Source organism: Macrobrachium nipponense, chromosome 18 (assembly GCF_015104395.2).
Source record: "Macrobrachium nipponense isolate FS-2020 chromosome 18, ASM1510439v2, whole genome shotgun sequence".
NCBI lineage: Eukaryota > Metazoa > Arthropoda > Malacostraca > Decapoda > Palaemonidae > Macrobrachium > Macrobrachium nipponense.
The window spans coordinates 82036422-82061026 of record NC_087211.1 but is presented as its reverse complement, the minus strand read 5'-3'; the positions used below and the strand labels follow the sequence as shown (position 1 = coordinate 82061026).

Sequence of the window (24605 nt, the reverse complement as noted above, 5' to 3'; positions counted from 1 at the left end):
GTGGAATAAAAGTTATTTTAAAATCTTTGAAAATGTAGCCATAATAATAATGATGGTGATTTGTTCCTAAATAATGTTTTAAGGTATTTTTTTAAAGAGATTAAGCTAGCAATTCTCTAATTGTAGATATTGAAGTTATGCTAGTATATTTTGTATAAGCACAGCAGTGCTGTAAAGTATTTTGATTCTTATTTGAAATGCTGAGTACTCTGCCATGTTTTTATTGTATAACTTAATATTTTTAACCACTGTGCTTGTTTTTAGATGCAGAACTTTGGTAGGATACCGAGGTCTTCTCGTTTTCGGGTGCCCGGGAGGAGATTTTCTCAGCTTGGTCATTATTTGAGAACGGAGGGTCCACGAGAGCCACAAAGCTCTCCCAGCCAGCGCCAGCTTTCTCGGAGTTTACATTCAGTGTTTCAAGTGAAGTTTTGTGATTTGTGTGGGAAAGTATCGAGTGTGTTCAAAACCAGAACCTACGTTTGCCAGACTGGAGAGATTGGGAGTGAAGATGAAGGTATCATGAGTGATGGGGAAATTGATTTTGAAGAAAGTGTTCTGTTAGATAGAGGACAGCTCGAACTTGTCCGGACTAATCTGCATCTTAATTCTAGTGACAGAGTTGTGAAGAGTTTAGCAGAAGCTGCCAGTTTACATGAAGTATTTTCCATAGTAGAAAACCAAAATGATCACGTAACGGCAACACAAATATGTCAGGCAGTTGTGACCCTGTGGGATCTACAAAAGGTGTATGGGAGGTTTGAATGTGATTTTCCCAATTTCAAAAGTGTCAAGTATTCTGATTTCCTTAACAGTATAGTTCAGCATCCAAATTTTATCAGACTGCTTTCTCGTTTAGAAACCATAGCTGAGGACCTAGAAAATGATGCAGTGTCGTGTTTACTCTTATATCTCTTTAGATTGGGAATAGATGACTCTTCAGCAGTTATGCAAAAACTGCTCTTGTTGTGCTCAAGAAATATTGATGACTTCAGTCTTAGAGCAATGTCCAGGTTGAGTGTTTACTTGCGAAATCAAGGCATCAGAGGATACTACTTGCAGTCAAAGATTGTGAGCCTGGCCGAGAGAAAATTGAAGACAGTGTCGACCCCTGAAGATCTGAAATTGATTACTATATGTTTGAACAGCACATCAAGGTTACTTTCAGACTCTCTTTTCGGTGAATATGAAACCTTGTTACAGAAGTTTGTCAGAGAAGGAAAGCTAGATAAGAGTGAGCCTAGATTGTTGCTCAAGTTCCTCAGGTTTTTAACTCAGAAAGAATGGGTCAAGAAGCCCGACTCCTTGCAGCGACAGTTAATGCTTCATCTCTCAAGTAAGATACACACGATGAATGGAGTGGAGATCGTAGCATTAAGTAATTATTTTCATAACATTATCGAACCGAGGGAGGTGCTTTACAAAATCCGAGAACGTGTCAGGAACTTGACGGAAGTGAGTCAGCCCTTTCAGAAGAAAGCTAGGTTAATGCTGTGTGTGGCCCCTTTTACCCCATATGAAGATCGTTCTAGCTTTGAAGAGATTATTATTGACAATCTGGAGGAAGATGACTTATTTGATATGATTCCTGCCATTTTCAAGTGTTTGAGAAGTATGAAGACCTCAAATTTTAAATTATGTAATGCATTTTGGCAGAAGGCGTTAGTTGCAGTGGAAAGGGAAGTGACGAAAATTGGAGGGCAGTTCCTTGGAATTGAAGAGATTATACGCAGGAGAGTTTATCAACGATACATGTACTTTAATAATAACCTTGGTGGCACATACAGGCACAAAACTTTAGAAAAGACAATGAAGGACTTATTTGTAGAGGATTTAAGAGGCCAGTGTGGATTGATTCCGCACAAAGTTGCGCGCATGTCATCTTTTCTGATTGGTTATTGTGAAGTTAATGGTATCCCTGAAGACATATTAGATAAGATTTTGTCTAATTCACAACAATTCTCCATTTTAGATATCATAAATTTATCTAGGGGAATCCAGATAAGTTTAGCTTTCCATCCCAAGAATATTCGAAGGTCTTATACGGAGCAAATTACAAGCCTCTGTCATGTCCTTAATAGCTGCACTGAAAGACATTTAAAGGTAAGTGCTCACATTTATTAGATGCTTATTATTAACACGTCTAATTGTATTTTCCTTGGAGGCTAGTTAGTTAACGGATAAAAAAAACACACAGTTAATAACACTTGAACTTGTTTATTGAATGGGGTCTGTTCAAGGGTGCCTGTTGGTGGTTATGTTTTGTTGCTACTTTGCTGTTCATATTACATACGTACATTAGTTTTCAGACATATTCTAGATTTATAGATTTACTTATTCACTATCATTTAGTCTTTACTATAAGAAGTTTTCATACATTCAACTTCCCTGTCAGATATATACTTAGCTATAGACTCCGTCGTCCCCGACAGAAATTCAAATTTCGCGGCACACACTACAGGTAGGTCAGGTGATCCCGCCGCCTGCCGCTGGGTGGCAGGAATAGGAACTATTACCGTTTTAAGCCAGATTTTTCTCTGTCGCGGTACTAGTAACATCGTTGCTAGTTCCTCCTGACTTGAATTTCGAATTTCATTACGCCGTTGATCTTTTGGACTGCTATTTGGTGACGTATTGGATCTTTGGTTTGGCATACGCTATTGTGGACTGTTTTTTGGATTTGGCTTTGGAATTTCTCATAATGTCTGACGTGTCGATTTCGTTCAGAGTGTGTGTGAATGAGAATTGTTTTGTGAGACTGCCGAAAGCTTCGGTGGATCCTCACACCACTTGTAAAAATTGTAGAGGGAATGTATGCTCTCCATTGAATACATGTGATGAGTGCAAGAATTTGAATGAGGAGGAATGCAAGTTGCTTAATTCCTACCTAAGAAAGTTGGAGAGAGATAGGGCTAGAAAAGCCTCTTCCAAGAGTGTAAGTAGGTCAGTCTCTAACGAGCCAGTTAGCGGACTATTGCCTATTGATAACCCTATTGTTTCCTCCCATACAGCTTTACCTTCCCGATTATCGGACTCGGCAAGCTCAACATCTGAAATTGCGAGTCTGAAAGCTTCGCTTAAGCATATGGAACAAAAAATTAAAGAACTGGAAGGTAAGTGCAGTGAAAGTGTTCCCAGTGAAGTGGAGGGTGCGTCTGATCGGCTCTGTCTCACTCCCAGGCCATAGACCTCTTTCAAGCTCCCAAGACCAGTGGAGAAGAAATGTCGAAAGCCCAGAGGGTTGTTTCAGAGAATCCCCACCGGTCAGGCGTCCCCCCCCCCCCCCTCGGCAGATCCTGTAGTTACGTCCCGGGCTGCCAAGGCTAGTCGTTGGAAGACGTCCTGAAACAGTGTTTTTCTTCGTCTGATTCATCTAAAAAAGGATGGAGTTCAGATAGATTGTCGAGACCTTCGAAGAGATCTTGGAAGTCTCCTTCATTTGACTCAAGCCCTGAAGAATTTCCGGAAGAATATCCTCCGGAAAAGAGGAAGAAAAATGTATATTCAGAAGCTTCTTCTCCTGCATCGGAAATTGGAAAGAGAGACGTAGCTACGAAGATGTTAGAGGATATGCAGAAACAGATATCTTCCCTAGTAGGAGCTCTTAAATCTGATCCGCCTAGAAGGAAGGATAGATTTCTCCCGATCAAAAGATCCCGTCCTTTAGAACTATCTGAGAGCTCGGACGAGGCGCCTGCCAGAAGCCTGGCGCCAGCCAGACGTCTGGCTACTGTCAAGCGCAAAACGCCGTCAAGGCGACATGATGTATATAGGGAACTTCCTACTAGAAAGAAAGCACATGAGATGTCCGAATCGAGGAGTAAATTGAACTCCCGAAATCGACAAACTCCTGAAATGAAGCGCAAAGAGCCTGAAGCGCCTGAAGTGCCTGAAGCGCCTGAAGCGCCTGAAGGGAGGCGCAAAAGTAACTGAAGATCCTGGAACTCTTTTGGCGAGGCGAAAAGAGTCTGAGCGCCTGAAATGAGGCGTAAAGCTCCTCAAGTAGTAGAAATGAGCGCAACGCGCCTGAAAAGCCTGAAAGTGGCTAAAAGGAAATATTTAACTCCTGGAGAGCCTAGAGCGCCTGATATGAAACATAGAGCGCCTGGAGAGCCTAGAACGCCTCAAAGGAAAAGCAAAGCGCCTAGGGAGCTTGAGGCGCCTGAAAGAAGAAGCAAAGCGCCCCTAAAGAGCCTGAGGCGCCTGAAACGAGGCGCAAAGCGCCTGAAGAGCCTGAAGCGTCCGAATGGGGGCGCAAGGCGCCTGGAAAGCCTGAAGCGGCTGAAACAAGACGTAAAGCGTCTAGAGCGCCTGAAAGCAGGCGCAAGGATTTGTACAATCCAGAATACAATTTGGATGAGTTATCGGAGTTTGAAGCGGACTTGGAGGCTCCTCTTTGGGATTTTTCTCAAGATCAATTTTCCCCTGACAGGGTCTCTAGGTGTCGCACAGGTGATCGTAGCCCCTGTCGGGAAGGAATTGATCATGAAAAAAGGGAACGACATTTAAGGACTTCTCCTGGTAGGGACGAAAGTTGTCGCACAGGCGACCGTCGTCCTTGTCAGGAGGGCCTTAGGGTAAAAGAACAACATCGGCCTTCTCCTGGCAGGGACTCAAGATGTCGCACAAGCGACCGTAGCCCTTGTCAGGTTGCAGCCGGTGTTGCTGCAAGCCCTGTGCATTCCCGAGAGAGGAGTCCTCCGGTCGCACACTCTTCTCCGAATAAAACTCAACCGGAATTGGAGGATGTTTCGGACTCTGAAGAAAACAAGGGGGCAGGTCTTTCTGATTATAAGATATTAGCAGCCCTCTTGTTAAAAGAATTTGGAGAGTCTCTGAGTCCCTGCTGCCCCTCCTTCTCCTCGGTCTTTATTTTCGAGTACGAAGGCTGCGAAGTCTTCCTCTTTCTTGAAGATGCAACCGACCATTTCAATGAAGAGGGCTTTGCAGTCGGTCGGAAATTGGCTTAAAACCAAGGAGGAGGCGGGGAAGACTGTTTACCTGTCCCCCTTCCAGGCTCTCAGGGAAGAGAGGGATTTGGTATAGCACAGGAGAATCTATGGGACTTTCTCTTCCCTCATCTGCTGAAGCGGACTTCTCGACCTTGGTGGATTCGGCAAGGAGGCATGCACTTCCATCGGCCAAAACAAGCTGGACAATGTCTGAAATAGGACCATCTCCTCAAGGGAATATTCCATGTCTTGGAAGTTTTTAACTTCCTAGATTGGTCCCTTGGGCTTTGGCCAACAAGACTCAAGACCCTCAGTTTTTGGAACCAGAAGTCTTGCATAGTGTTTTGGCATGCATGGACAAGGCAGTGCAGGACGGATCGGCTGAAGTGGCATCCTTGTTCGGGACAGGAGTATTAAAGAAGAGGGCTGTCTTTGGTTCATTTCTTACCAAAGCAGTCTCTCCAGTACAGAGGGCTTCTCTTTTATACGCCCCTCTGTCTAAACAGCTGTTTTCCTTCTCAGTTTGGTAAAGGACATTTCCCATACGCTTACTGAGAAGGCAACACAGGATTTGCTGGTACATTCTGCTAAGAAGCCTAGGCCAGCTGCTTCTGTCTCGAAGAGGGAGCCAAGACCTGCCCAACAGCCCTTTCGAGGTAGAGCTTTTAGCCGAGCCCCAAGGAAGAGTAGGAGCGGAGAAAGAAAAGGAAGATCTTTCCATTAGAGTTTCCAAAGAAGAACGTAAAATGAGATTCCAGTCCTCCAATCACCAGTAGGGCCAGACTTCTGGGATTCTCGGAAGCATGGGCTTCAATGAAAGCAGATTCTTGGTCCCTGCAAGTGCTGAGGAAAGGATACCTCATCCCCTTCAAGAACAGACCTCCATTGACGACGACTCCGAGGGAGCTGTCAGCGAGATACAAAGACCCTGTAAAGAGAGAGATCCCTTCTTGGGTTGGTGCAGCAAATGTTGGAGAAGGAGGCATCGAGGTAGTACAGGATCCGCACTCCCGAGGTTTTTACAATCGCCTATTTTTGGTTCCGAAAGCCTCGGGGGGGTGGAGGCCTGTCCTGGACGTGAGTGCATTGAATCGCTTCGTGGAGAAGACAAAGTTCTCCATGGAGACATCCAACTCGGTTCTCTCTGCTCTCCGTCCAGGAGATTGGATGGTCTCCCTCGACCTGCAAGATGCATACTTTCACGTCCCCCTGCATCATTTGTCGAAGAAAATATCTTCGATTCATGGTGCAGGGAAGGATTTATCAGTTCAGGGCTTTGTGTTTCGGCCTCTCGACGGCTCCTCAGGTGTTTACAGCGTTGATGAGAAACGTAGCAAGATGGCTACATCTGAAGGGGGTGAGGATATCTCTTTACCTAGACGATTGGCTTATAAGAGCGCAGACAAGACAAAAGTGCTTGGAGGACTTGGAGATAGCTCTTCAATTGACCAGATCTCTCGGATTGCTCGTAACCTCGAGAAGTCTCACACAATCCCCAGTCAGACTGTCGTCTATCTGGGATTCGGATGGATTCTCGGGGTTTTCGAGCGTATCCATCCCAGGAAAGAATCTCGAAAGGGTTGGAAAAAATCTCGGTCTTCCTTAGAGAAAGAACGAAGCTCAGCGAGGAATGGCTCAGTCTTCTGGGCACTCTTTCCTCGCTGGAGCAGTTCATCTCTTTAGGGAGACTGAATCTGAGACCCTTGCAGTTCCATCTCAGAAGGAGTTGGAACAGAAGAAAAGGAGATCTTTTGGATACCTTTCCTATAGGAGAGAGTATCAAAAACCACTTACGATGTGGTTAGAACCACTGAGAGGAAACGAAGGAGTGTCCTTGGCCCTTCAGAACCCTCAACTAGTGTTATTCTCAGACGCTTCGGACACGGGGTGGGGAGCACACTAGGGACGAAGGAAGTGTCAGGCAGTTGGACAGAAGAACAGAAGGCCTGGCACATAAATGCAAACGGAACTCTTAGCAGTGCACTTAGCACTGCAGTTTTTCGAGAACGAAGTCAGAGGCGTGGTGGTCCAAGTCAACTCGGACAACACCACGGCTCTGGCTTATATAAGAAAACAAGGGGGGACACACTCTTTCTCCCTTTACCAACTAGCAAGGGATCTGTTGATATGGCAGAAGAAAGAGGGATTCGACTCCTGACAAGGTTTGTTCAAGGAGGAAGAATATAAGAGCAGACAGATTGAGCAGGAAAAAACCAGGTCCTTCCAACAGAGTGGACCCTTCATTCACAAGTCTGCCAGCAACTATGGTCTCTTTGGGGGAAGCCTCAAGTGGACCTGTTTGCAACATTCCTATCCAGGAGGATGGAGAACTTTTGCTCGTTGGGGGACGATCCCAGAGCCCTATAATGCCATAGATGCCATGCTCATGGATTGGAAGGGCATAGACGCGTATGTGTTTCCCCCATTCAAGATGCTGGGGGAAGTAATGAGAAAGTTCGTGTCCTCGGAGGGAATGAGGATGACATTGATCGCTCCTTATTGGCCTGCAAGAGAATGGTTCACAGAGGTACAGGATGGATAGTGACTTCCCCAGATCTCTTCCCGAAAGGACAGATCTGCTCAAAAAACAACCCCCACTTCGAGAGGTATCACAGAAATATCCACGCTCTCGCTCTGACTGCCTTTCGACTATCGAAAGACTGGTCAGAGCGAGAGGCTTTTCTCGCAAAGCGGCAAAAGCAATTGCTGGAGCAAGAAGGTCCTCAACCATTCGGATATACCAATCGAAGTGGGAAAGTTTTCCGTAGATGGGTGTAAGGCGAAGAAGCTGTCCTCCTCCGATACCTCTGTGACCGAAATTGCTGATTTTCTTTTGTTTTTACGAGAAGAATCTCATCTGGCAGTGTCAACCATTAAAGGTTATAAGAGCATGTTATCAGCTGTGTTCAGGAATAGGGGCCTGAACATAGAGAATAACAAAGATCTGCATGATTTAATTAGATCATTTGAAGCTAAAAAATTAAGAACTTCTCTCACCCCTAGTTGGAATCTGGATGTGGTTCTCAAATACCTTATGTCGGAGAGATTTGAACCTCCCGATAAAGCTACTTTCCGGGACTTGACTAGAAAATGCATTTTGTTCATGAAACTTACCTGTCAGATATATATATAGCTGTATTCTCCGACGTCCGACAGAATTTCAAAACTCCCGGCACACGCAGAGTGGGCGGCCAGGTGGGTTAGTACCCATTCCCGCCGCTGGGAGGCGGATATCAGAATCATTCCCATTTTCTATTCAGATTTTTCTCTGTCGCGGTAGTGAAAACACCTGTTTCCACTACCTCCGCCTAGGATTTTGAAACTTCATTAGCCGCTTAAGTATCCCTACTTATTTTTTTGAATGGTTGACTTGGATTTGTGGCTAGGCATACGCTATCATAAATTAATTAAAATTTTTTCATTGCATATGATGTCTGAATCTTAGTTAGCCTAGTTTCAGATTTTGTTGTCTGCAACGGTAAGGGGAGGCTACCGAAACCTTCGGTAGACACTCGTTTAGTATACATGACGTTTACATGTTTTCTTTGTTGAGAGATCAATGTAATTAGTGTAATGTTGACTGATTCCGAAAGAGACGTATGATTCGTATGTACGCAAATTAGAGCGTGATAGAATCAGGAGGTCTTCCTCCACAGTAACAGAAGTTAGGATAATGAACCTACTAACCTCCAGTAGGTACGACTTTAATTTTGCCTAACCCTGTGGTATGGCATTTACGGGCCTAGAGGAAGTTTCTGTGAGAAGTAATGCCCTTTCTATTATTGTGGTACATCAAGTAAGCTTGAAAAAGTGCTCGCTCTCCAAATCAGTGTTGTGAGTGTAGTGATGTTGATTTTGCCCCTAGTGTTGTGGAGGGGGCGTCAGATCGGTCCTATAACGCCTCTAGGTCTAAACCTCTGTCGGACTCCCAGGACCAGGGAGGGGGCAAGTTGAAAACCGAAGGAGGTTACGGGAACCCCCCCACCGATCTGGCGTCCCTTCGGCAGGATAAGGCTGCCAAAGATCGTGCACGTGCACGAATCATGAAAGATTGCTTCTCGTCCTCCGAGGCGTCCTCCCCGCAAGGTTGGAGCTCTCGGAAGGACTCGCGCCCTCTAAGAAGCTTTAGAGAAGAGGGACGCTTCACGTCCTCTCTCTCGTCAGGAGGGAACGTCAGATCCGCCCCATAACGCCTCTAGGCCTGGACCTCTGTCGGACTCCCAGGACTAGGGAGAGGGCATGTCGAAAGCCGAAGGAGGGTTACGGGGAAACCCACATCGATCTGGCGTCCCTTCGGCTTGACTTAATATCGATAAGCGTGACAAAGACGCAAAATGTCGCACAGGCGGCTGTCGTCTTGGTCAAGAGATTAAAAATGTCCTTAAGGCAGGACCCTCACAAGGACGCCTTTCGAGACATTAACGCTCTATCGAGAGGAAGACTTCGTTTGCACTTCCTCCATGCTAGACTAAAGGAGAAGCTGGGATCTGGTACGAAACAGGAGAAGAAGCAGGATTGAAAGCACCGTCTTCTTCTCAAGGAGATTTCGCCAATTTGGTGGACGCTCCAAGGAGGTCTTATTTGTCATCGGCTAAGGTTTCCTCCTCCCCTCATGGCGTTATGTATACGTTATGTGACGTTCGCTTTACTACGAAACGGGATATTGTTCAAGCTCATAAGATTGACGTCCGGCAAGCTGATTTGCATAGTCAAACAGCTCGCCAAGACGCATCTTACTCGTCCCTAAGGGACGCTCTGTCAGCGGACAGAGATGACACTGGACAGACTATCCTAGTTTTCGACAGGAGAAGGGCAAAGAATTCCTCATACCCAAGAACACACAGGCGTCCTTTTAAATGCCCTTCTGCAGTGTCGCATGAGCGTGACAAAGACGCAAGATGTCGCACAGCCGGCCGTCGTTTTTTGTCAAGAGTGGCGAACGTCCTGAAGACTCGTCCTGATGACGATCACCGTACTTATGCTTAGGACGCTCTGGTTTCATGAGCGGCCCTCCCCTCGCCAGGAAGCCTCTCAAGTTACTCGTGTTGACGCACGTCATTCACTATGACGCTTCCCTTGATGTTCGTCGCTCTTCTATTCCGGACGCTCTTCAAGACGCTCAAAGAATGCAATCAGACGTTCGGCAAGCACCTCGCGACCTGATGCCTTTCGGAACGCTCGGCGTTCCTTTTTTAAGGCGGTTGTCTGGATATGTTCATTTGCATTACTAGACGCAACAGGTTGCAAGGCGGCCACCGTCTTGGTTAGAAGGTAACGAAAGTCTTTAAGGCCGTCTTGGAGACGATAGCCTTACGTCTTCCTATAGGGCTCTCACACTTCAGGAGCAGTGTGCGGCTCTCCAGACGCTTTTCGGGTGGCCTTTCAGAAGACGCTCGACGTCATAAACATTGATAAGCTTTTTGGAAGGACGCTCGATGTCTTACACATCTGGACGCTCGCCAGGACGCTAGCGAGGACGCTTTTGAAGACGCTCGGCAATCCTACACGTCATGACGCTCGTAGAGCCACTTGCCAGGACGTCTTCAGAACGATAGGCGTCCTACGCATCAAGACGTTCGGCAAGATTCCTGCAAGAACGCTCTTCAAGAGGGCGTCGTCGAAGCAGAGGAAGGAGTTTGGTCTCGTCAAGATTGTCTACTTCTCTTTCTACGAAGGGAGCGTTCAAGAGAATCCATCACTTGATGAATTCCAGGAAAACTGTAAGCAGATTTCGGTGTCATAAAACGCCTCGTCTGCTTTCGGGATTGCGCTGCCGAAGGGGAACATTAAGGTCCTTCCTGTCGTAAGCCCAGTCTCTAATCAGGAATCCTGCCCCTTCCTCGATTTCTGCGGGGAATCTGAAGGCTATATGCTCGAATTTTCCTGGATTCTTTCGTCATGCAATTGGGTAGTTCTCATTGACAAGGTTCTTAATAACATTTTTATCGCATAAGCGGATAAGTAACAAAATTTCGAAAGAGCTCTCATTCATTAGTCAGAGGCTCATCCAGGAAAAAGACTTATAGACTACGTCCATGAAGTCTTATGTCAAATATCATAGAAGCTTGAACTTTCCTTTTCGATCTTCGGTTCTCACTTGAGGATTTCCATTTGAATAATATTATTCCTTTTCTTGGCAAAAAGAATGAAGACAGTCGATTTCATTCTCTCTCTCTTCCTCGTCGAGGAGGAAAGAATGTAGTAGAGAATTAAGATGTTCAAGTGACTGCAATACTTAGGTATTTTATCTTCGCGTCATATTTTTTTACGAATGTAAAGTTCAAGTCATATACGCTATCGTGGTTACCTCTACAGATGGCAACCGAAAGGACTGTTATTTTAAGTGTATTTAATCGGTCCTTCCTGCAAACTTCCAGAGTTTCCGGTGTAAGGACAATGCTTGAAGGTATTGTTACAACAACACCAACTCAGCTTCTGCATGTAGCGAATTATGTTTCGCTTAAATATGCCTGCTTGAGAATTTTCTTATGATCGATAATATAACGAACCTATTCCTTCGTAGAAGAGAGTAGCTGGTAACTCAGGCAGAATAGTGCGAAACGAGAGAGGTTGCTGTCATTGTGGATGACGCAGTATATTTAATCGGTACTCCCGGCAACTTTCAGGAGTTTCCGATTTAACATTTGGTTAATGGTTAAGCGTAATGTTTTCGACAACACAAAGCAGCTTCTGTATTAGCGAATTCCTGTTTCGCTTAGATATGCCAACTTGAGAGTTTCTGTTCAAATAATGGAAAATCTATTCCTTAGAATGAATAGAATAGCTGGCAACTCGGCATAAGACTGCGAGAAGGTGAACATAAGCTGCTGCCTGTAACTGTCACAGTGTCTCACACTGTCACCAACTCAGTGTTAGGTAGCTCGTTGTACTGCTCAGTCGGTTACGTCTCTCTCTCCCGCGGGATTGATTTACGAACCGTATCTCTGCCCTACAATCATGACTTTCGCCACGGGTTGAGGGGATTTCTGGTAATCATGAATAAACGACTTCCTTTTTGCTAAGAAATTTTACAACAGAGATATCTCTTAGACATGTTCGGGCGCTGCTTACCGCACTGTAACAGAATTCTGTACGAGTCTACCGCAGCATAGCACTATAATAATGCTCTTCCTGCTTATGCAAAGCGCAGCCTTATTAGGGAAGGAAGCAATGCTTAGTGAGGGAATGGATGAGTGCTGGGGACCATTTCCTCGCTGGAGAAGCTTGTTTCCCTGAATAGACTGCAATTCAGACCTCTACAGTTTTTCCTACAGGAGAACTGAAATAACATCAAAGATCTAGAGATAATTCTAAACGTCTCTCAATGGGTTAAGGATCACCTCAGGTGATAATGAGAGGGAGCCAGGCATCCGGACAGAGGTCCTGGCACATAATCTAAAAGAATTGGAAGCAATTTGGTTGGCTCTCCAGTTCCTCGAAGAGTGAGGTTTTGGTCGAGTGGTCCAAATCATCTCAGATAATTCCGCAGCTCTCTCATATCCCAAGAAAAGAAAAGAGAGTGGTTATCGGCATAGGCACGGAACGTAACGATCCTTAAGAGGTTCGTTACACGATTGCACGTCCGTGCGGATCTTCTCGATCGACGGCAGCAACTACTGACGTTTGACTTTTGAGTAATCCTCGCTTAGAAGTATGTCGAGAGTTGTGGAGACTTTGGGGACGTCCTTTCGTAGATTTTGCAATATTGAAGACGAAGAAGCTTCCTCTACGTTGCGCCCTTATTCTCGATCCGAGAGCGGTAGCAATAGACGCCCATCCTATAGTATGGAATGGGGATAGTTGGTTAGCCCTTTTCCCCTATTCAAAAGCTTAGGAAATGTAATAAGATAATCGCTGGCGTCAGAGGGAGTGAGAAAGACGCTGATCGCCCCACCCCATGTTGTTGGCTTCGAGAAGCTGGATTCACAGAGGTCACGTCCTTCAAGAGCACTTTCCAAGGACCCTTCCCGAGAGAATCGGTCTACTCTCTAACAGCCTCACTTCGAGAGGTACCTAAAATCTCTCCGCTCTGAGTCTGAATGCGTTCAGAGTGTCAAGAAGCGAGAGGATCTTCAAGATTAATTGCAAGTCTCATTGCCAAAGCAAAGCAGTGCTGCATATTTTGCAGTGTACCAATCGGAGTGGGCCGTTTCTGGACATAGGCAGGAAAGAATGACTGTTCCTCCACCTCTGACCTCTGTGAATTACTTTACCGCCTTCCCATTCCGTCTGAAGTATGGGATAAGCTAGCAGTCCAACTATTGTAGAATACGGAAATATGTTGACGGCCTCTAGGCTCAGAGATTCGGATCTGTCAAACAAACAAACCCTTCACGATCTTGAGGTCCTGTTGAAATCTTGAATTTGTTCATAAACTTACCTGATCAGATATATATATAGCTTATTCTCCGACGTCCGACAGAATTTCAAACTCCCGGCACACGCAGTGGGGCGGCAGGTGTTAGTACCCATTCCCGCCGCTGGGAGACGGATATCAGGAATCATTCCCATTTTCTATTCAGATTTTTCTCTGTCGCGGTAGTGAAAACACCTGTTTCCACTACCTCCGCCTAGGATTTTGAAACTTCATTAGCCGCTTAAGTATCCTACTTATTTTTTTTTGAATGATTGACTTGGATTTGTGGCTAGGCATACGCTATCATAAATTAATTAAAATTTTTTCATTGCATATGATGTCTGAATCTAGTTAGCCTAGTTTTCAGACTTTGTTGTCTGCAACGGGTAAGGGGAGGCTACCGAAACCTTCGGTAGACACTCGCTTAGTATACATGATGTTTACATGTTTTCTTTGTTGAAAGATCAATGTAATTAGTGTAATGTTGACTGAATTCCGAAGAGACGTATGATTCGTATGTACGCAATTAGAGCGTAAATAGAATCAGGAGGTCTTCCTCCACATAAACAGAAGTTAGGATAATGAAACCTACTAACCCCAGTAGACTTTATTTTGCCTAACCCTGTGGTATGGCTTACGGGCCTAGAGGAAGTTCTGTGAGACGTAATGCCCTATAGTTTCTTGCATTATGGTGGATTACATCAAGTAAGTAAGCTTGAAAAATGTGCTCGCTCTCCAATCAGTGTTGTGAGTGTAGTGATGTTGATTTTGCCCCTAGTGTTGTGGAGGGGGCGTCAGATCGGCCTTATAATGCCTCTAGGTCTAAGACCTCTGTCGGACTCCCGACACAGGGAGAGGGCATGTCGAAAGCCGAAGGAGGGTTACGAGGAACCCCCACCGATCTGGCGTCCCTTCGGCAAGACCTGAAGACGCTTCTCAGGCTGCCAAAGATCGTGCACGTGCACGAATCCTGAAGGATTGCTTCTCGTCTGAGGCGTCCTCCCCGTACAGGGTTGGAGCTCTCGGAAGGACTCGCGCCCTTTAAATAGAAGCTTATTGAGGAGGACGCTTCACGTCCTCTCTCTATTGTCGTGCGATTGTAATCGCCGCCTTAACAATTGACGACTTTCCAACACATGGGAGAAAGAAGAAAGGAAATAGGAAGAACGCTGTTAAGCGCCCAGATCGCCTTATCTCACTTACTGTGAAAAGGAAGAAGGCGTACCCTAAGGCGTCCTTTTGAGTGCGTTTCTGGAAGTGTCGATGAGCGTGACAGAGACGCAAGATGTCGCACAAGCGGCCACCGTCTTTGTCAGGAGTTGCGAACGTCCCATAATACTCGTCCGGACGACGATCACCGTACATCGGCTTATGACTAGCACGCTTCATGAGCGGCGCTCCCCTTGAAGGCAGGACGCTTTTGAGGACGCTTTTCGGGACGCCTCCGTATTTGATAAGCAACAGTCATGTCGAAGTTTTTACCAAGACGTACGGGAGAAACCTTGGTTTCTTAATAAGAATCTTATCGACGTTTGGGTATGATGGCGGATAGGAAATATCTACTTCCTTCCGTAAACCCTAGAGATGAACAGGAATTCTGTCTCTCTCCGCGATTTATGAGGAAATTACGAAGATTTAAAGAGTTCCTGGATTAACTTCCTTACTTAAGGAAATATTCTCTTTCTATCGTTCTATTAACGAAAAGAACGAAGATAGTAAAAGTTTTTTTTTTTTTTCCTTTCTCTATCTGCCTCGGCAGGGAAAGAAGGTAGTAGAGTATCTGCTGTATGATAATACGATACGGTCAACAAATCATAAGCACATACCGTAGTTACTTCTTTTTGCTGTGACAACTCTATTACCAGTATCCTTACAGGACTTTCCTAGGAAGGACTACGCTTAAAGGGATTGTTATGACAATACCTAATTAGCTTCTAGATTTATCCGAAGTCTTGTTTCGCTTAAATATACATTAATAAGACTTCCAGAAGTTCGATAATAATTTTATAAGATTCCCCTTTATTGAATGGAGTAGCTGGCAACTCTGGAAGAGTAAGGCCAGACAGCTAACGGAGGTGCTGCTACGTGGCCACGGCTGCTATCGCTTAGACCAACGCAGTAACCATCTATTGCTCAGTCATGAGAGGTCGGTCCTGCGGGATGGAATGACTAACCGTATCTCTCCCCTACAAGTCGCGGTCTTAGAGCCTCGGATTGAGGGGATAGTTTAAGGCAAACATAAATAAAATAGTTGTCTGCCTTTTGCTAAGATACGTTCAATAAGAAAGATATTCCAGCCTTTCAATGCTGATTACCGTAGGTAACATTATTAAAGGAATCTAACGCAGCAGAACACTATATATTTATATAATGTTCTCATGCTTACGAAAGCATGGCTTATTAGAGTAACATGCTTAGTGAGAAGATGAATGAGTAGAGAATTCACTTTTAAGTCTACGGTATGGTCAAGTCTTATGGCCTTTCATGCATCAGGGCGCTCGACAAGATCCTCTCTGAGATGCCCTTGGTGTTCTAGGCACCAATACGCTCGGTAAGACTCTCGCGAGGACGTCTCTTGAAGATGCTCAACGTCCTACGCATTGAGACGTGAGGAAGCTTTTGCCGATGCTCGACGTCCTACACGCAAGAGACGCTCATCAGGACGCTCTGGAAGACGCTCGACGTCATAAACATTGATAAGCTTTTTGGAAGACGCTCGATGTCGTACACATCTGGACGCTCGCCAGGACGCTAGCGAGGACGCTCGCACCAGGACGCTAGCGAGGACGCTCGCCAGGACGTAGCGAGGACGCTAGCGAGGACGCTTTTGAAGACGCTCGGCATCCTACACGTCATGACGCTCGGTAGAGCACTGGCCAGGACGTTCTTCAGAACGATAGGCGTCCTACGCATCAAGACGTTCGGCAGGATTCCTGCAAGAACGCTCTTCGCAAGAGGGCGTCGTCGAAGTAGAGGAAGGAGTTTTGGTCTCGTCAAGATGTCTACTTCGCTTTCTACGAAGGGAGCGTTCAATAGAATCCATCACTTGATGAATTCCAGGAAAACTGTAAGCAGATTTCGGTGTCATAAAACGCCTCGTCTGCTTTCGGATTGCGCTGCCGAAGGGGAACATTAAGGTCCTTCCTGTCGTAAGCCCAGTCTCGTGATTAGGAATCTTGCCCCTTCCTCGATCGATTTCTGCGGGAATCGGGAAAACTATATGCTCGAATTCCTGGATTACTTTCTGTCATGTAAATGGGTTAGTTTCTCATTGACAAAGATCTTCAATAACTTTTATCGCTTAAGCGGATAAGCTCTCATTGAACAAAATTCGAGAGAGCTCTCATTCATTAGAGAGAATTTTATGTTCAAGTGACTACAATACTTACGTATTTTATCTTTGCGTCATATTACTAATGTAGGGTTCAAGTCATATACGCATATCATGGTTACCTATACAGATGGCAACCGAAAAGACGGTTATTGTAAATGTATTTAATCGGTCCTTCCTGCAAACTTCCAGGAGTTTCCGCTGTAAGGACAACGCTAAAGGTATTGTTACAACAACACTAACTCAGCGTCGGCATCTAGTGAATTATGTTTCGCTTAAATATGCCTGCTTGAGATTTCCTTATCGATAATAGTAAACAAACCTATTCCTTCGTAGAAGAGAGTAGCTGGTAACTCAGGCAGAATAGTGCAGACGAGAGGTTGCTGTCATTGTGGATGACGCAGTATATTTAATCGGTACTCCAGGCAACTTTCCAGGAGTTTCCGATTTAACATTTGGTTAATTAAGCGTAATGTTACGACAACACAAAATCAGCTTCTGTATTTAGCGAATTTTGTTTCGCTTACAAATATGCCAACTTGAGAGTATTCTGTTCAAATAATGTAAAATCTATTCCTGAGATGAATAGAATAGCTGGCAACTCGGCATAAGACTGCAGAAAGGTGAACATAAGCTGCTGCCTGCTGCCTGTGACTGTCACAGTGTCACCAACTCAGTATCAGGTAGCTCGCTGTTAAGCTCTGTCGGTTACGTCTCTCTCTCCCGCGTGGGATTGATTGACGAACCATATCTCTACCTACAATCATGACTTTCGCCTCGGGTTGAGGGGATTTCTAGTAATCATGAATAAACACGACTTCCTATTGCTAAGAAATTTTCAACAGAGATATCTCTTAGACCTGTTCAGCGCTGCTTACCGCACTGTAACAGAATTCTGTACGAGTTTACCGCGGCATAGCACTATAATAATGCTCTCCTGCTTATGCAAAGCGCAGCCTTATTAGGGAAGGAAGCATGCTTAGTGAGGGAATGGATGAGTCTGCTGGGGACCATTTCCTCGCTGGAGAAGCTTGTTTCCCTGAATAGACTGCAATTCAGACCTCTACAGTTTTTTCCTGCAGGAGGACTGAAATAACATCAAAGATCTAGAAATAATTCTAAACATCTCTCAATGGGTTGACGATCACCTCAGGTGTACCGAGAGGGTGCCAGGCATCCGGACAGAGGTACAGAGGTCCTGGCACATAATCTAAGAGAATTGGAAGCAATTTGGTTGGCTCTCCAGTTCCTCGAAGAGTGAGTTTTTGGTCGATTGGTCCAAATCATCTCAGATAATTTCGCAGCTCTCTCATATCCCAAGAAGAGAGAGATGGTTATCGACATAGGCACGGAACGTAACGATCCTCAAGAGGTTCGTTACACTATTGCACGTCCGTGCGGATCTTCTCGATCGGCGGCAGCAACTACTGACGTCTGAGTAATCCTCGCTTAGAGTAGTCGAGAGTTGTGGAGACGTTGGAGACGTCCTTTCGTAGATTTCTTCGCAATATTGAAGACGAAGAAGCTTCCTCTACGTTGCTCCTTATTCTCGATCCGAGAGCGGTAGCAATAGACGCAATCATATAGTATGGAATGGGGATAGTATGTTAGTCTCTTTTCCCCTATTCAAAAGCTTAGGAAAGCTGATAAGATAATCGCTGGCGTCAGAGGGAGCGAGAAAGACGCTGATCGCCCCATGTTGGCCTTCGAGAGGCTGGATTCACAGAGGTCACGTCCTTCAGAGGGCATTTTCCAAGGACCCTTCCCGAGAGAATCGTCTACTCTAACAGCCTCACTTCGAGAGGTACCTAAAACCTCTCCGCTCTGAGTCTGGATGCGTTCAGACTGTCGAGAAGCGAGAGGATCTTCAGATTAATTACAAGTCTCATTGCCAAAGCAAAGCAGTGCTGCATATTTTGCAGTGTACCAATCGGAGTGGGCCGAATCTGGAGATAGTGCAGGAAGAATACTGCTCCTACACCTCCACCTCTGTGAATTACTTTACCGTCTTTCCCTTTCCGTTCTGAATTATGGGATAAGCTAACAGTCCCAACGATTGTAGAATACGGAAATATGTTGTTGACGGCCTCTAGGCTCAGAGATTCGGATCTGTCAAACAACAAAGCCCTTCACGATCTTTGAGGTCTGCGGAAATCTTGATGGAGCTTAGACGTAGTCTGAAGTTCTTGATGTCAAAGCATTTCGAACCTCTCCTTTCTGTAAACTTAATACACGTGACCAGAAAGGCTAATTTTCTAACCACTCTAGCTACGGCATTGAGGGTTAGTGAGGTTTTAGCCATCATCAGAGGTTTTGGCTTTAGAGGACATAATTCGGTGTCCTCTAAGCCTTCCGTTCTTGCTAAGGAAAACGAAAACCCGTCTAACCCTTGGCCCAGAGGCCTGGAGATCAAGGGGATGGCACAAATTATTGGGCAAGAGCCACAGAGAGTCCTGTGCCCTGTCGGGGCTCTCAAGTTTTATCTTGATAAAACTAAAGAAAGTCAAGGTCATTCGGACAATCTGCGGTGTTCCGTAAAAAGACCAGACTTGCCCATGTCGAAGAACGCCCTGGCGTTATTTTTTTAAGGAAGGTCTTTCTAAGAGGCCTCATTCGTCATGTTTGAACAAAGATTTGAAACCTTTTAAAGTAAATGCTCACGAGGTGAGGGCGCGGCCTCGGAAGCATTTCAACAGAGCATGACACTCAGTAATATCCTGAGTGCCACGTTTGAGCGAAGCAAACTCTGTGTTCGCTTCACACTCCCGACGGGATGTGAAGACGACATATGAGATCTGCGAGTCGCTAGGACCATACATATCCGTAGAAATATTATTGGAGGCAGGAAGCAGCACGAATCCTATCCTATAGAAAAGGGATAGGTGTGCTTTTAACTTTGAAGGGTTGGTCGCTTGAGGCGCTTTCCCTTTCGTTAGCCTAGAAGTTATGGGACTAACTTCGATAGGTTAGGTCAGGTGGTGGTTTTAGCTTCGTTGCCCTCACAGTATGGTCAATATGGTCTAGTCACATTGTGGTCAACCTTGCCCCCGCCCTTGACCAGAATTCATATAGAGCGCACCAACTACACCAGGTCACTACCTTGTTGGTTGGAACTCTAGTAAAGCAAAAGCAGACTTCGGTGACAGTAATCAAGAAGTCAGCTATGCTAACAGGTAAGGAATCAAGATGTCAATCATCTGCACTTGAGGTGTTTCCTAAATCCTTCTATTCTTCTCCCTTCCCACCTCCAATGTGGGATTCAGCTATATATATATCTGACAGGTAAGTTTCATGAACAAAATGTTATTGTTATGATACAATAAAGTTTGTTCATACTTACCTGGCAGATATATATAATTAAAGTACCCACCCACCCTCCCCTCCCCAATGGACATGAAAAATCTAATAGAAAATGGGAATGATTCCTGATAGAAAATGGGAATGATTCCTTATATCCGCCTCCCAGCGGCGGGAATGGGTACTAACCACCTGGCCGCCCACTGCGTGTGCCGGGAGTTTTGAAATTCTGTCGGACGTCGGAGAAATACAGCTATATATATATCTGCCAGGTAAGTATGAACAAACTTTATTGTATCATAACAATAACATATTTTTTAGATCGAAGCTTCCGGCATGGAACTTAGATGTAGTCTGAAGTTCCTGATGTCCAAAGCATTTCGAACCTCTCCTTTCTGTAAACTTAATACACGTAACCAGAAGGCTAATTTTCTAACCACTCTAGCTGCGGCAAAGATGGTAGTGAGGTTTTAGCCATCATCAGAGGTTTTTTTGCTTTAGAGGACATAATTTGGTGTCCTCTCTTAAGCCTTCCGTTCTTGCTAAGAACGAAAACCCGTCTAACCCTTGGCCCAGAGACCTGGAGATCAAGGGGATGGCACAAATTTTTGGGCAAGAGCCACAGAGAGTCCTGTGCCCTGTCGGGACTCTCAAGTTTTATCTTGATAAAACTAAAGAAAGTCGAGGTCATTCGGACAATCTGCGGTGTTCCGTAAAAAAGACCAGACTTGCCCATGTCGAAGAACGCCCTGGCGTTATTTTATTTTTGGAGTCTTTCTAAGAGGTCATTCGTCATGTTTGAACAAAGATTTGAAACCTTTTAAAGTAAATGCTCACGAGGTGAGGGCGCGGCCTCGGAAGCATTTCAACAGAGCATGACACTCGGTAATATCCTGAGTGCCACGTTTGAGCGAAGCAACTCTGTGTTCGCTTCACACTCCCGACGGGATGTGAAGACGACATATGAGATCTGCGAGTCGCTAGGACCATACATATCCGTAGAAATATTATTGGAGGCAGGAGCAGCACGAATCCTATCCTATAGAAAAGGGATAGGTGTTGCTTTTAAACTTTGAAGGTTGGTCGCTTGAGGCGCGTTTCCCTTTCGTTAGCCTAGAAGTTATGGGACTAACTTCGATAGGTTAGGTCAGGTGGTGGTTTTAGCTTCGTTTGCCCTCACAGTATGGTCAATATGGTCTAGGCACATTGTGGTCACGCTCCCGTTGACAGATCATCTAGAGCGCACCAACTACACAGGTCACTACCTTGTTGGCAACTCTAGTAAAGCAAAAGCAGACTTCGGTGATAGTAATCAAGAAGTCAGCTATGCTAACAGGTAAGGAATCAAGATGTCAATCATCTGCACTTGAGGTGTTTCCTAAATCCTTCTATTCTGTCCCTTCCCACCTCCAATGGTGGGATTCAGCTATATATATATCTGACAGGTAAGTTTCATGAACAAAATGTTATTGTTATGATACAATAAAGTTTGTTCATACTTACCTGGCAGATATATATAATTAAAGTACCCACCCACCTCCCCTCAGGGGACAGTGGTATGAAAATCTGAATAGAAAATAAAAGTGGAATGATTCCTGATATCCGCCTCCCAGCGGCGGGAATGGGTACTAACCACCTGGCCGCCCACTGCGTGTGCCGGGAGTTTTTGAAATTCTGTCGGACGTCGGAGAATACAGCTATATATATATCTGCCAGGTAAGTATGAACAAACTTTATTGTATCATAACAATAACATTTTCTTAATAGCTCTCGCCACTGCGAAAAGAGTGAGTGAGCTGCAAGCGCTTGATTCTAGAGTGGGTTTTAAGAAGGATTCGGCTGTATTGTCCTTTAAACCTTTATTTCTAGCAAAAAATGAAAACCCCTCGAGACCTTGGCCTAGGACTTTTGAAGTAAAAGGCCTTTCTCAATTAGTTGGGAATGAAATGGAAAGAACTTTATGTCCTGTGAGAACTTTGAAGTTTACCTGCAGAAGAAGAAGCAGTTGCAGGGTTGCAATCAGAGTTTATGGTGTGCAGTTAAAGACCCTAGAGAGCTATGTCAAAGAATGCCTTAGCATTTTTTGTTAGGAACATCATAACTGAAGCCCACATGAGCTGTGATAGTGAGGCATATAAGACCTTAAGGGTTAAAAGCACACGAAGTACGTGCAGTCGCTACATCATTGTCGTTCAACAAGAACATGTCAATGAAGAACATCTTAGCGGCCACGTATTGGAGATGTAACTCAGTGTTCGCCTCACATTACTTGAAAGATGTGAGAGTGACATATGAGAAATGCTTCTCTCTAGGACCTTATGTATCAGCGGATACAGTGCTGGGGAAAGGAGAGAAGACTGATCCTTAATATTAATTTTTGTCCTTATATTTTATATTGTGATTTAAAAATGATTGGAGTTGAGTTTTTTAGGTTGTTTGAAAGGTGTTTGGGGATAACGCCTTTCAATCATATTTACTAATCCACGGTTAGGATCGGGTGATCGGGATCAGTATTTTACTCCTTTATATGCCAAGAGGCATAGGTATATTGTCATGTAAGTGAATAAGACTCCATGACAATGCCATTAGGTTCTGTTTGGAGTAAGTGGATAAGACCCCATGACAGTCCTTTTCAAGAGTTCTCAGCCATAGGGCACACCCTCGCTGAAGCTTTTGAGGCGAAGCAGACTTCTCAGCACAAGCTAAGAAATCTTCCGCCTAAACAGGTAGGAACTAGGGTATTATTAATTAACTTGTATTACCTACAACATATGTTGTTTACCTATTAGGTCAGTAATTAGCTGTCTCTTGCCCTCCGCCAAAGGTGCCAATCAGCTAAGTATATACGTATCTGACAGGGAAGTTGAATGTATGAAAATGATATTGTTATTGTACAATAAAGTTTCATACATACTTACCTGGCAGATATATACGATCGTATGGCCCACCCAACCTCCCCTCAGGAGACAGGTGGAAGAGAAAAATCTGGCTTAAAACGGTAATAGTTCCTATTCCTGCCACCCAGCGGCAGGCGGCGGGATCACCTGACCTACCTGTAGTGTGTGCCGCGAAATTTGAATTTCTGTCGGGGACGACGGAGTCTATAGCTAAGTATATATCTGCCAGGTAAGTATGTATGAAACTTTATTGTACAATAACAATATCATTTTTGTATCATAAGAAGTTCTTGCCCTTAAGGACACTGTTGACATTTCAGAAAGTGGAGTCCCTGGGGTTGATTTCTGACCTCACTCGAGCTTTTCTTAATCGAGGGGGATCTTCAAGGACGTTTCTTTTTGACGCTTTAGTAGATGCACACATTCCACTCTTGGGAGAGCTTAATTCGCGTGTCATAAGGGACATCTCGAGCAATTTTCAGAGAACGAAATATAGCTCACCAAAGGTAGTATACTGTATATTGTTTTTTGGTGTGACAAGTGTATAGTATGTATATAAGAAAACTTGAGTTCTACAATCCTGAGGACATCTTTGAAGTCAAACAGTGTACAAACATTGGTGTACTCATGCAGAATATGAAGAGAATTAGATTATGTATTGTACAACTTCAGCAGTCAAAATAATTCTCGAGTTATTCTCACAAGTTGGTATATCTCAACTGTGTAAAAAGTACAGTATTTTATAACATGCTTAAATTTTACCTTCCCTTTTTTGTCACAGATATTTGAAGCAGTAGCAGAGTATGTGATCAAAAATCAAGACTATATGCTAGCAGGAACAGTTGAAAGATTTTTGACATGCATCTATAGCCTTGGTTATCACCCAGAATCTTATGACAAGTTTTTTTCAGCTTGTGTTTACATTTTAAATCAGTAAGTTTAAATGTTGCATATTTTTTCTCTGCTTTGGTTGAATTCAGAAAAGTAGTGTATTCAAGCAGAAATATTTTGGTGGGAAAAAAACATATGGTTGTTAATGGATAAAATTGAGGGTGTGGTGTAGTGAAATTAATTTTTTTAAAGAAAAATACTGCATGTAACTAAATACAAATCGTGCAATGAATTTAGTATTTTGCTGTTGTTACAGTGGATATGGGTTTTGTTAGTTTTATTATAGATTTCTGTGCAAAAAACAACTCTGATTTTACTTGAGCCTTAAGGCAAGTGAAATGTGGGTATTCAAGATGTGATTCCTTACTTAAAATGAGAGCAGCCTTGATTTGTGTTAGGCAAGGTTTTACATTTGCCCTAACTATTACCTCCAACTTCTGTTAGGAAACTTAAAAAAAAAAAAAAAGATAAAAGGTTAGTTGAATCTCTAATTAATGAAAATTGGGATTATTTTTATATGCATTAGTAGTACAGTGAGAAATGGGACTCCTTTAAGGATATATCGTAAAGGCACATTGTACCTACAGTTTAGTGGTACTTTAATTGCTTATGACTTTTAAAAATAAACCAACTAGCCTGCCATTACTAATGGGTCAAAGGTCACTGATGCCTGTTAACCCAAACTAAAAAAAAATAGAATCATACAAAATCACTGTAAAACATGAAAACCAACAGCTATCTAAGCAAAACATAGTGTTCTTTGTTTGAAACAAACATGAAAAACTACTTACCACAGTCCCTTGTTAACTGCTATCTACCAAGGAGGGAAATTCTTTAACTGGCAGAGTTGGTGGTCTACTCAGGAAAGTCAAAACCTCAAC

At 44.3% G+C, this 24605-nt stretch overlaps 1 protein-coding gene across 1 annotated transcript in view; it reads left to right on the top strand.

The window, feature by feature from the left end:
• The window catches only part of LOC135197273 (FAST kinase domain-containing protein 1, mitochondrial-like), a 61267-nt gene that overhangs the window by 11220 nt on the left and 25442 nt on the right, over positions 1-24605 (top strand). Inside the window, exons 2-4 of the mRNA XM_064224388.1 lie at positions 265-2103; positions 23154-23339; positions 23615-23766. Coding sequence (XP_064080458.1) covers positions 265-2103; positions 23154-23339; positions 23615-23766 — 2177 coding nt within the window. The remainder of the gene's footprint in view (positions 1-264; positions 2104-23153; positions 23340-23614; positions 23767-24605) is intronic.